The sequence below is a fragment of the Panulirus ornatus genome, chromosome 57, assembly GCF_036320965.1.
Source record: "Panulirus ornatus isolate Po-2019 chromosome 57, ASM3632096v1, whole genome shotgun sequence".
NCBI classification, from domain to species: Eukaryota; Metazoa; Arthropoda; class Malacostraca; order Decapoda; family Palinuridae; genus Panulirus; species Panulirus ornatus.
In genome coordinates this window covers 6,895,486-6,908,428 of record NC_092280.1, presented here as the reverse complement: position 1 = coordinate 6,908,428, position 12,943 = coordinate 6,895,486, and the positions used below count along the sequence as shown (strand labels likewise).

The window sequence follows — 12,943 nt, the reverse complement described above, 5'->3', positions numbered from 1 at the left end:
GCACAAGAAAGAATGAAACAAAAGTATGTATGTTTGGGTCGTTTTTCGATCGTCCTCAAATGTTGATTTCTACGTGAGACTTGATGGTTAGATTTGGGAGTGTTTTGTATGGGATAGATCTAGTGATGCTATCAAGAATTTCATGATTGCCAAGCATATCTAGAAGGGATTCTACGAGAGGATCTTAGTTTCGTCGTATAGATGGTGACTATACGAGTTTGCTTGTCAGCCAGCTGTTGTCCTGAGTGCTCTGCTTTGTATGAGGTGTAGTTTTCTTAACATCTGTTTTGACAGGATGGCTGTCCAGTGAGACGTAGTCTAGGGTAAAACAGACGAATTCTTTGTAGAGAAATTGAAGGGATTCTTTTTTGTGTCTAAATCTGGCTCCATTTATCTTGCGTGTTGTTCTTTTGTGCTGATGTTTGTGGTGTGGGTGGTGAATGTCAATGTGTGTGTGTGTGTGTGTGTGTCGTAAGTCATGCCTTCAGCCGAGCGGGAGTAACTAACCATTCAAGGTGGAGGGAGGATGCCACATGGATTATTGTCTCTCAGGGGGTGGAGGTGGAGGAAGACTTCTTTGGAGCTGCAGAACACTCTACTCTGGGGTGAGGTTAGGTGTTCCGTCTGTACATTGTAATGTGGCGTTATTGTTGCTACTTCTGTGGGGTGAGAGGCTGGTGTGTTGTGATCGCTGAGGAAAACATAGCGAGGCAAAAGCTACGTAGCGAAGCGGGCCCTCCCCAGGGTCGAGCACATAGGTTCGAATCCTAGTTGCGGCAGTCGGTCCACAGTTAAACCCAGCAGTTCACCCACGCCCGATGAAATGGGTGTGTGTTATATACTAGGTGGCTATTTATCGATCACTCAATGGAGGAAGATGAACAACTGGGTTATCTGTGAGCAGACTGTCGCACCCAGACTTCGAACGGCCCGGCCCTTGTGAGACTCATGGTCAGCAACACTGACCACAGAAAACTCACACCGAGCATTAAACACCACACACTGTACCTCCATGTGAGGACGGGGATATTCATCAGCAAGTAGACCCTGTCATTTCCAAGAAATATCCTGGGCAGGGAAATGATTTTGTGATTCCCCCAGAGAAACGTGTTCTTATCTTTACCAGAATCTGGAATTAGTGCAGGGAAACGGCTGGACTCCGTCAAAACTATCAAGAAATCATTTTATAAAACAAGAAATTACGTTTGTATATTGTTTTCATTTATCGTTTATACTTACACAGAGACCCCTTTCTAAGAAGGGGGTCCTGGTGTTGACTCAGGACGTCTCTGCAGGAGCTCCTGCCGCTCCAGTGCTGCGCTACATCGGCAGCAGAGGGAAATGATCGAAGGAATGAGAGGAGAGAGAGAGAGAGAGAGAGAGAGAGAGACAGACAGACAGAGACTACTTACTTTGGTTCCTCCTGCTATAAAGAAGGTATTCCATGATATAACTGGCCCAAGCATCACCTTTACAGTCAGGCACCAGATGATGGATCACATTTTCTGACATACCTAGAAAAAAAGAAAACAAGAAATGCAATATGAAAGATCGTAAACACAAATGATTATATAGACCAAGACGTGTTGTCAAAAATCGTAAGTAAAAAAGTTTTACTTTGAATGTTCCGAGGAGAGTTGGTTTATATAGCCAGAGAACTTACACGCTATTTATTCATTTTAACAGGTGGTAGGCGAGCCTGGTTATTGATCATATACATATCCGCTGGTGGCGGATTCATGTGAGAAACTGCAGAAGCTGGTGACTGAGTTTGGTAAAGTGTGTGGAAGAAGAAAGTTAAGAGTAAATGTGAATAAGAGCAAGGTTATTAGGTACAGTAGGGTTGAGGGTCAAGTCAATTGGGAGGTGAGTTTGAATGGAGAAAAACTGGAGGAAGTGAAGTGTTTTAGATATCTGGGAGTGGATCTGTCAGCGGATGGAACCATGGAAGCGGAAGTGGATCATAGGGTGGGGGAGGGGGCGAAAATCTTGGGAGCCTTGAAAAATGTGTGGAAGTCGAGAACATTATCCCGGAAAGCAAAAATGGGTATGTTTGAAGGAATAGTGGTTCCAACAATGTTGTATGGTTGCGAGGCGTGGGCTATGGATAGAGTTGTGCGCAGGAGGATGGATGTGCTGGAAATGAGATGTTTGAGGACAATGTGTGGTGTGAGGTGGTTTGATCGAGTAAGTAACGTAAAGGTAAGAGAGATGTGTGGAAATAAAAAGAGCGTGGTTGAGAGAGCAGAAGAGGGTGTTTTGAAATGGTTTGGGCACATGGAGAGAATGAGTGAGGAAAGATTGACCAAGAGGATATATGTGTCGGAGGTGGAGGGAACGAGGAGAAGAGGGAGACCAAATTGGAGGTGGAAAGATGGAGTGAAAAGGATTTTGTGTGATCGGGGCCTGAACATGCAGGAGGGTGAAAGGAGGGCAAGGAATAGAGTGAATTGGAGCGATGTGGTATACAGGGGTTGACGTGCTGTCAGTGGATTGAATCAAGGCATGTGAAGCGTCCGGGGTAAACCATGGAAAGCTGTGTAGGTATGTATATTTGCGTGTGTGGACGTGTGTATGTACATGTGTATGGGGGGGGTTGGGCCATTTCTTTCGTCTGTTTCCTTGCGATACCTCGCAAACGCGGGAGACAGCGACAAAGTATAAAAAAAAAAAAAGAAAAAAAAAAACATTGTACACATGTACATATATATATATATATATATATATATATATATATATATATATATATATATATATATATATACACACACCTTGCACTCTCTGCATACAGAAACACACATACCACCAGTGAATACAAGTCATTCAGCTTCCCACAGACAAGAGGAGGAGGTACAGAGGGTCACTTTTATGCTTCATTCAGAGAAGAAAATGTACAAAAAAATGTATTCGATTCTCTGAATGAAGCTGAGGGACAAGGTAGTGCGTGGATAGTGCTAGGAACCTACGCGTTAGAATGCCTATGTGGCCGACTATGACCAAGTGAGGAGCTGATGTGTTAGGGTGGAGGCATGAGTCACTATGTGAGGAGCTGATGTATTCCAGTGTGAGCGGGACACACTAAAATAACTGAATTTGTACAATTAACGTCTTTTCTTGATTTCCAAGATAATTAATGTACCATTGAATTGATCTTTTGATGCTTCCATTGTATTAAAAATTCCGTCCTCTCTCTTCTCTTCTTCTTTGTTCTTCCTTCTATATTCATCTTCATTATCTTCGTCGTCGTCTTCTGCGCTGAACTTGAGCAGGAAATACCTGTCACCTCTTTCAAGCCCTCCCATGTCTCTCTCCTCTCCACACCCATCATTCCCCAGCGAGGGACGAGGGAGTGGTGGGTGGGGAGGAGCCATCTATTTTACTCTCTTGTCTCTGTTCACATTGTTGAAGTAAAGTTGGTTGAAGCCTCTGTCCTTATCTATGCGTCTTTGTCATGGATCACGGGGTCTTCTGTCATTTCCATGTTGTCTTTCAGCAGATAACCTCTTCTTAGACCATCAGGTCGTCTGTTATTTTTCATTCCCATGTTGTCCTACATTATACAACCTCATCATAGACCATAAAGTCTTCTATTGTCAGTCATATCTACGTTGTCTTCCAGGAGAGAACCTCGTCATAGACCCTCAGGTCTTCTGCTACCTACCTTTTCCCATGTCCTTCAGCAGATAACCTCGTCAAAGGCCATTAGATCTTCTGTCATAGACCATAACTACCATCATTCCTCCTTTCCCATGTTGTCTTCCAGGACTTACAACCTCCACATAGACCACCTAGAGGTCTTCTGTCATTCCTCCCCCGTTTCCCACGTACATCCCACGTACTAACCAACCTCTCTCTCTTTCTCACTCCTGCAGTGGAGCGTGGTGCTGGGCGTCAGCTTCTGGGTGGTGGGTCTGATGCCGTCCGAGGTGGGACCTGCCTACCCCAACAACGGGTTCCTACCCGCCGTTCGCGGTAGCACCCCCGACTGTGTCAAGGATCCGAGGGACACCTTCTGCATCGATCCTAAGAAATACCCCAAGTGAGTAGACACGATACTAAGTATAAGGAGTTAGGATAAAGGTGTCCGTGATCTCACTGGGTCGCGGACACCTTTTACGAAAGCCATGAACCCATAAATGTAGTCTTGGGATTGTTACCATCACTATTATCATTATTATTATAATTAACATCATTATCATCCTTAGTATCATTGTCCTTATTATCATATACTCATATGAGCATCTAGTGGCCAGGAGAAAAACCAATTCAATTTGAAAAAGTATAGGAATACTAGATTCTTATTACAGTGTGATGCTTTCTAGACGAACCTTAACTAGGAAGATATTTACTGAGAGATGGATTTTCCCCAAGATGATCCTAAGGGTCTACATTCCTGGAGAACACAGCTTATCTTCTATTGCCTCACATTATATGAATCGTGTGTATTCCCGCGCCATCCGAAAGCCGATAAACCTCGTCCAACTTGCCATCGTCTAACTTGATCTTCCAGTCAGATCCCCAGGTGAACGTACCCATTGCTTCAAGGCCACCATACGAACCAGAGGGATGACAATGGTTTCATAGGAGGAGAATCTTATCTCAAACTGCTTGTCCAAGCTCAAAGCATGGAGAAAGTCTGTCTGCCCAAGAAAACCTACATGAGTATGGTAGGATGGTTTCAGTAGGAGAGAGAGAGAGAGAGAGAGAGAGAGAGAGAGAGAGAGAGAGAGAGAGAGAGAGAATCATAAAGTCACGGCAGTTGCGAACAGTATCAGGGAAGCGAATTCGAACCATTTTTAATTTCCAGCGATTCACTAATGATAAAGGCGAGAGGAGTGAACAGAACGTCCAGGCGAGGCAGTTCTTATTGTGAACTAATACGAGGCTTCAGGCGAGGCAGGGGGTAGCTTATTCCGAGACAGTACGAGGCTTCAGGCGAGGCAGGGGTAGCTTATTCCGAGGTAGCGCTAGGAAAAGACAACAACGGCCCCATTCGTTCACACTCAGTCTCTAGCTGTCATGCAATAATGCCCGAAACCACAGCTCCCTTTCCACATCCAGGCCCTCACAGAACTTTCCAGTGGGGGAGGAGGAGGAGCAGCTTGGAGGGCGAGGTCGTCCGCTTGGAGGGGTTCCTATCAAAGGCTTCAGGCGAGGCAGGGGTACTTCTTATTTTGAGACAATACGAGGCTTCAGGCGAGGCAGTTCTTATTTTGAGACATTACGAGACTTTGAAACAAAAGTCTCCCCTGCCACCACACAAACAGTACGCAAAGACAGTAAACTGAACCGATTCATTTAACTTCTAGGAACACAGACTGTAATGAGAACCTGATATTGGATGAAGTCGAAGGTATACTCTGCTTAGAATACAGTACATAAGGAGCGAACATCTTTCGAGCATCTTTGTAACATATCAGTGGCCTGTCTGGTGACACCCAAATGATAATACCTGTAATATTAGAACACAAGAGTAGGCGAGGTGTGTCATTTGCCGACACCATGCCAGTTGTGATGCTGGATGAAGATAATGTCTTCTATAAGTGGAAGACCTAATCTCTAGCTAATCTAGAGAAGTAATAAGAGTTGAAATCCTATTATCTAGCTACTCTAGAAAAGTATTGAAGTCCAGGATCTATCATTTGAGCAGAGGATCTGGCTAATCTTGAAAAGAATGAGAACTGATGATCTATCGCCAAGTTCAACTAAAGTACGACCCAGACAATGTGAAATCCAACACGGTATAAGTATGCACCTCCTTCATCCTGTGGGAGAAAGCGTCACTAACCTGCGGGGGATCCGGGTAAAACGAGAGCGAGAGAGAAACAATTACGTGTTGATACTGTTTCCACTGTCGCCATCAGCATGTTGGAAGCACCCAGGACGAGGCAGCGGCTTCTCCCCTGAGAATGAGGGTCATCCATTACGACATAAGGGGTTGGAATCCTTTAGTTAAAGCCTTTAACGCCACCTTCATCAAAGACTAATCGAGGAAACGATTTGAAAAGTTTTTTCGGTAGGTTAAGATCAAGAGAGTCCCATTGTTATCATTCGTTCCGAGATGACACGTCCACAGACTTTAGTGATGAAAGTAGGTCTATGGCTTACATTCAAGTAGCTACTCTCTCTCTCTCTCTCTCTCTCTCTCTCTCTCTCTCTCTCTCTCTCTCTCTCTCTCTCTCTCTCTCTCTCTCTCTCTGTGCTTAGAATCAAAACATAATGCGAATAATACAATCTGAATCGGTGTCAGTAAATTCAGAATTCCATAAGTTTATTGTCGGCCCTCATCGGCATTCTTCGAGAGTCGACACTCTGTGTTCCCCACACAACACCGTCAGCTTTGCCTCGAATAACAAAGCTGGTCTTGATATTGTAACGTGCATACCTGTGTGCGCATGTACCGACCCAACAGCCTACCACCTTGTTTCCTAAACGCCTCAATCAGCCCAAGACTTATTGAAGACGTCGGTCATCAGAACAAAAGAAAATGTATTAATAAAGTTACCAAGGAAGAGAATAATGAAGAGCAAGACAGAGGTGACGTACTATTTTCTCTCGTAATAGAAATATTATCCTGGCATGGATATCAGACCAAGTTCTTCAGTATATGTTGGCATGGATATCAGACCAACTTCTTCAGTATATGTTGGCATGGATATCAGACCAACTTCTTCAGTATATGCTGGCATGAATATCACACCAACTTCTTCAGTATATGCTGGCATGAATATCAGACCAACTTCTTCAGTATATGCTGGCATGGATATCAGACCAACTTCTTCAGTATATGCTGGCATGGATATCAGGCCAACTTCTTCAGTATATGCTGGTCGAACACCCGCAAACCAGGAGCTGGGGAAGGCCCTTCGCCAACGCCTTCGAGCAACCTTCGCTGTCAGGAGGGTCTAAGGTTACACAATGGTATGAAACCTGACCAGTAATGTCGTCTAGGAAAGATCCAATGGAGGGAACTGACTTGAGCACTTAAAAGAGACTAAGTCAGAGCAAATGAGTTCTCTATCAACATTTGCAGTGTCGGACGCTAAAGCAACGGTGTAACACAGCGACAGGCAGAGAACAAGAAGGAATTCTTAGGAATCAAATATTCTGACACTTTGCTCTAATCATAGAACAAGAGAAGCCAACGTCAGACATTGGAAGTCAAGAAAATGTGGCATAGAATTGAAAAGGTCGAGTCATAGATTATCAGCACCAATTTCAAAACAGTATGATAACCCAAACCAAGGATTAGCAGTAGTGAATATTACCCAATATTCTATTCCATGAACTGATGTGCTCAAGATGATGATACACACGCTCTATTAGTTTCCTTCTCCAGTTCAAGACTCTGGGAATTCATGTTCGTAAACCTGAATTTCACGTGTGTGGGAAACCCCTTCTGGAACAAGTCGAGGGAATCTTGTGAAAAACCACAGTGTGTGAGAAAGACAAAGAGAGCATATTATTGTACACATACACAATTTTTTTCATTGAAAAGGTGTGCAGATTTTTCCTACAATGTGATATATATATATATATAATCCCTGGAGATAAGGGAAAAAGAACACCTAAGTATTCCCTGCATGTCGTAGAAAGAGACTAATAGGAGAGAGAGAGAGTTTGGGGGCTGGAAATCCTCCCGTCCAGTTTTTAACTTTTCCAAAAGAAGGAACAGAGAAGGGAGCCCAAGTGAGGATTTTCCCTCTAAGGCTCTGTCCTTTGTTCTTCACGCTACCTCGCTAACGCGGGCAATGGCGAATATGTATAAAAAAAAAAATATATGATTACCCTAAGACCTTTCTGAATGCTCTTGCACCCTAAAGCTTCGCTACTAACCTTTGTCCTCAATCAGGTTCCTAAGAAAGAGAATCCGATCCCACTATTGAGAACAGAGAAGAGAACTCAGGCAAACGCCTGAAGAACTCCCTCCAAGAACATCCAGTCGGAGGCAAAGTATTGACGTTAGAGTCTGTGGGTTCGCCAGTGCTGAGAGGAGACACGCAGTGTGAGTGTGCAAGACATCCATCACCCGAACACAGATTCTGGAAAAGGAAATAAGAAGGTTGAGCTGCTCTTGGTCGGGTTTAAGACCACATGAATATTGAATACCTCTCGGAGGCGAAATCTAAACCAGCGATGCCATCAAGAGATGCCATTTGCATCAGCCAAAATCATGTCTTGCGAAGCACTTGGATGGGGGAAGGAGATTACACCGGGGACCTCATACAAGCTTTTGATATTCATGATTAATAAGCATGTGGAACATTTACCATATCATCCGACCCTATCCATAAAACTTGTAATACCAGTGTCATTGCAGTATTGATAATACGAATAACAGAAATTGAAGAAGATTACAACAAAAATGCAAATATTTTTTTTTTTTGGGGGGAAGGTCTTGCATGTCTACCGTCTAGTTTGCCCTCCAATGACTACCACTGCTGTTAGAAAAAGGATCCAAAATGGGGTAGTCCATTTATCTCGACCATCAGCCACTCTAGAGAGATCATAGTGGTTTGCATCAGCCAAGATAGTCCAGCGAGCTCTTCCATCATCCTCACCAAGATGAACCAAAGCAACAACGGGTTAGACAAGTGCAACCACAGCCAAGTGTGTCAGTGTGAGGCAAAAGCGTCATACTGGCGAGGGATGCTCGAGCGTTCCTGGGCGTGTCCGGTAACACAAGAGCAGTGAACCAGTCAGCTCAAGTGCCGGTATTTCCGACAGATCTATCGTGCATCCCATGTTCATCCTGTGAGAGGCAGCGCCAAAGAATTACAGTGGTCAGAAAGACTCCCATTTCATGGGATGTTACAGTTCACTACAGGTATTTTGCATTACATACATTACATAGTTGTACCGACTAAATGCAGAAGTATACAGCTTCCTTCTCCCTAAGAAACCAATATGAAAATGAAATCCACGAAATATATTGACGCTTTACCGGTGACCATTGCATAAAATTAGCTCGAACATCATCTTAAAGTGGAGGACATGATCACATATTTCTTGTCAGGAATGTCCAAGCTAAAGATGTTATCCCTGAGAGCGAAGAAAAGCTGGTTAGTATATGCCTTGGTGCACAAAACGACTGAAATTACAAGAGGAAGTTCTTAAATTGAAAGGAATCAGTTCATAAACTGAAGCAAAACTAGTAAAACACACAAGAAATGACAGTTTATACTGAAATTCAGCAGACAACACCACCCTCTCCTCACCCCTTCCTTCCCTCCCTCCACTCCTCGCGGACTATGGCATGAAATCATCAAGAAATATATTTCCAAAACATGGCATCAGATCAGAAATCGAAAATACCCGAAGAGTTGACCATAAACCTAAAAGAACCGACATCCCAGCGAACAAGAACGTCTGGAGAACGTCTCCGTCTCACACGAACACAACGTCTCCGACACGAACAAGTTAGAGTGTCCGTCAAACACGAGCAGGAAATCCTGGATCTTAGATAACACGGTACTCGCCTCCCGTCTTTACATAACTGGACATTTGCATTCCAGGAAGGCTCAGGCCCCGGCCAGGGTGTGAGCTGTGTGGTATGCAAGGCGGGCAATTAGTCACAGAGGCGGCCACTGTGTCCCTCACGACGAATATGGAGTAATCTGGCGACACCTTCGGTGACGGCTGTGATGGAACACCAAGGCTGACAATCAGGATATGGCGACCCCGAACGCATCACTTGAGACACTGAGGAAGACGAGACGTCCACGCCACACGCTGTGGCCATACGTGATAAGGATGATGATATAAGTCAAGTGATCTCCGTCACACTCGAGAGAAAGATGTGTTGCAGCAACGGTGCACAGCAGTGTGTGAGGAGGAGGAGGAGGAGGTGTGTGTGTGTGTGTCAGCCGACCTTGGTGACTGTGTGGGAGGGAGGCTGCTGGTGGTGAGGTCGAGGTCAGGCCACGAGTCGTGGAAATGGTGCCGACTTGACGTACAAGGGCGGGTTCGTTGGCTGTGTCGGGTTACATTTCATTCTTACAGGCGACGTGTTGGCTAGCGAGGGCTCGGGGTGGATCTCCGGCCTTCCCCAAGATATAATCTTCTCCATTCAGAGGAAAAAGAAATGGTATATACTTACAGAAGTATATTAAGGAGTAGAAAAGGTAGTCTATAATTTTCATACATTCGTAAATTCATAGCAGAAAGAGAGGTGGTGTTTACATCACCTGAATAAAGATATTTGAAAGAATAGATACTGTGATATTCTACACACACAGAGATATGATAAATCATGATGCTTAACAAAAGATCTACTTTTGCATTAGAAACAGCTTTTGAGATGGCTTCAACAATATATATTTCCCCCCCACCAGATTATCTGTGACCTAAAGATAAAAAATCCATTGGATAACAATACGTCAATTGATGAGAATCTCATAGCCATCTACAAGCCACACCGGCACTACAGACTGACCTCCTCCCTTTCCACCTTAGAGCAATACTTCTTGTCGTCACTTCCAGTCAATCTGTTGAGCGTCATTCGCTCCCGGACACGCTGCCTCCACACTTCACCTACATCATACAAAGAAACAGATGATTTCGATGCAACTCGATGAGATTTGAGACTGTGCCTCCCAGTTATTCTCACACCTTAAGATAAGCAGTTTACCAAGGCATGTCCATTGTATGTGCCTTTATCACTTGTGTGAGGACCAGCTTGGGGCTGACTCCTCACTGAGCAATCACCAGCCAGCCTGTTGCTGCAGACACTGCCGCTGTTGCTGTTACAGGCGCTGGTCTCTGTGCAAGGAAACCTTTTAACATAGTGGTAGGAAAATTCCCCCAGGAGGCCTCTCCTTCAACCCCACTCAAAATTTCTTTTTGACCCAAGAAACTGGGTCCTTTCAAGGCCCATTTTGGTATAACAATACGAAATGTAATATGCCTTGTAACCTTTCTATCATCATGGTAGCTATGATTTCTCCCCTCAGATATGAATAGTCCCTTATTAAGATTTGTCCCAAGAGTGAAAATGCTATCAAACGACGCCCTGTCTTCGTCCTTCCCTGGTGTTACAACTAACATTGCCTCTTCTCTCTCTCCCTGCCTGCGTCGCCAGAGAACGCATTGTGTACCTGCTGGAGAATAAGATGTTCGACATCGACTCCTTACTGATGGACGAGACCAGAGACTCGTACACTTTCGAGGCCAGGTAAGTAGATAAGCTCGGCTTCCTGTGATGATAAGTAGATAAGCACACCGATCGATAGATAGGTGATAAGCTCAGCTCTCTGTGATAAGTAGATAAGTAAATAAGTAAATAAGCTCACCGATCGATAGATAGGTGGTAGATATATTCAAACACTATTTGATTTACTCCTTTTCTTGTCTGACATTAGTTTGTTTTTTCCGTGTAAGTGAAATAATGTCAGGAGTAGATAACTGAAAGCTCTTTATTTCTAGCCCTTTCGTACTCCTTCCCCTCATAATTGCTTGTATATATATATATATATATATATATATATATATATATATATATATATATATATATATATATATATATATATATATATAACCATGAGGAAAATGAAACACGACTCAGTTCCCAAGTGCACTTTCGTGTAATGATCACATCGTCAGGGGAGATGGAAGAATGAGATAGACGACTTAGAGCAGTCAGGTTATATACAAAATAGAAGTAGAGCCAAGACGCCGTTGGTGCACAAGCGTTTCCGGTTGATGTTGTCTAGGTCTGGTTTCATGCTTTTCATAGAATTTTATGATGTGGACGAAAGGGAACATTTTACAAATTTTGTTTACGGCAAAGCTATCCAGTTTGTATAGACCTTCATTAATATTCATAGTACAATTGTTTGTGTATCAAATAAGAGACTATTCAATGATATTTCTTTTGGTCAAGGAATTACAGTTCATAACTTGCAAGAACATTTTTCAGGATGTGTTTACTGAATACCTTGTAAAAGCTGTAATATCTTTTATATTGGATAGACTGGTAAGGATCTCAATGTTAGACTTTAATATGAATATAATACAAGAACAGGACAAGAATCGAATTGTTTAATCGTGTTAAAATTCATGATCATTGCATTGACTGGAGCGACGCTAATTCAGTTATTACTGCAATTCGTTGACCATGAGAAATATGATCGAATCTTCTCTCAACAAATACACAAAGAATTGTAACATGAATATTATTGAAAGTGTATACAAAATGGATAGCTTTGTCGTAGGTAAAATTTGTAAACAGTACCCTGTCTTGTCTACATAATAAAACTATGACAGACATGATGCCAGACCCCGACCACCATCAACCGAAAACACTTGTGTACCAACAGCGTATTAGCTTTGCCTTTATATTGTATATAAGCCGACTATCCTACGTCTTCTGTCTCATTCTTGCATCTCCCCTGACGATGTGATGACTACACGAAAGTGCACTTGGGAACTTAATCGTGTTTTACATTTTCCTCGTGGATATCTCTCTCTCTCTCTCTCTCTCTCTCTCTCTCTCTCTCTCTCTCTCTATCTATCTATCTATCTATCTCTCGCACTCATTCCGTCCTCCTTCCAGGGACTCGCCCACTCAGCCTCCCATGATGTACGACTACGAGCCTCCCCGCCAGCCATACGAGCCGCCTGGCCAGAGCTACGGGCCCCCGCGGCAGACATACGGGCCACCGAGGCCCGCCACTGGCTACCTGCCCCCACCCCGCCAGAACCAAACCACCACCTCCAAGCCCTACGGCAGCCCCCACGCCAAGTACGGACCACCGCCCATGCACCGCTACAGCCAGCCCACGCTCACGCACCTTTACGACCCGCCCACGCCCGCCTACGACAACGAGGGGCCCTACCCGCGCTACCCGAAGTCGCCCCTCGGCGGCGGTAGTGGTTCCTACCTGCCCCGGTACACCCCCCCGCCCCCCAGATCCCCGCCCAAATCACAGCCCTGGTGGAGGAA

At 44.2% G+C, this 12,943-nt stretch overlaps 1 protein-coding gene and 1 long non-coding RNA gene across 4 annotated transcripts in view; one reads left to right on the top strand and one right to left on the bottom strand.

Annotated features, from left to right (window-relative positions):
• LOC139766152 (uncharacterized) overlaps positions 1-12,943 on the bottom strand; it is a 45,039-nt gene that overhangs the window by 10,301 nt on the left and 21,795 nt on the right. Inside the window, exons 2-3 of the long non-coding RNA XR_011716807.1 lie at positions 7,837-8,042; positions 1,413-1,514 (exon numbers count right to left, since the gene is read on the bottom strand). This is a non-coding gene — a long non-coding RNA (uncharacterized lncRNA). The remainder of the gene's footprint in view (positions 1-1,412; positions 1,515-7,836; positions 8,043-12,943) is intronic.
• LOC139766151 (uncharacterized) overlaps positions 1-12,943 on the top strand; it is a 186,467-nt gene that overhangs the window by 164,784 nt on the left and 8,740 nt on the right. Inside the window, exons 2-4 of one of the 3 annotated variants that reach the window (XM_071694414.1) lie at positions 3,873-4,039; positions 11,081-11,173; positions 12,554-12,889. In XM_071694414.1, the coding sequence (XP_071550515.1) occupies positions 3,873-4,039; positions 11,081-11,173; positions 12,554-12,889 (596 nt within the window). Of the gene's footprint in view, positions 1-3,872; positions 4,040-11,080; positions 11,174-12,553 lie in introns of all 3 variants that reach the window. The other 2 variants (XM_071694413.1, XM_071694415.1) reach the window with 2 other exon arrangements.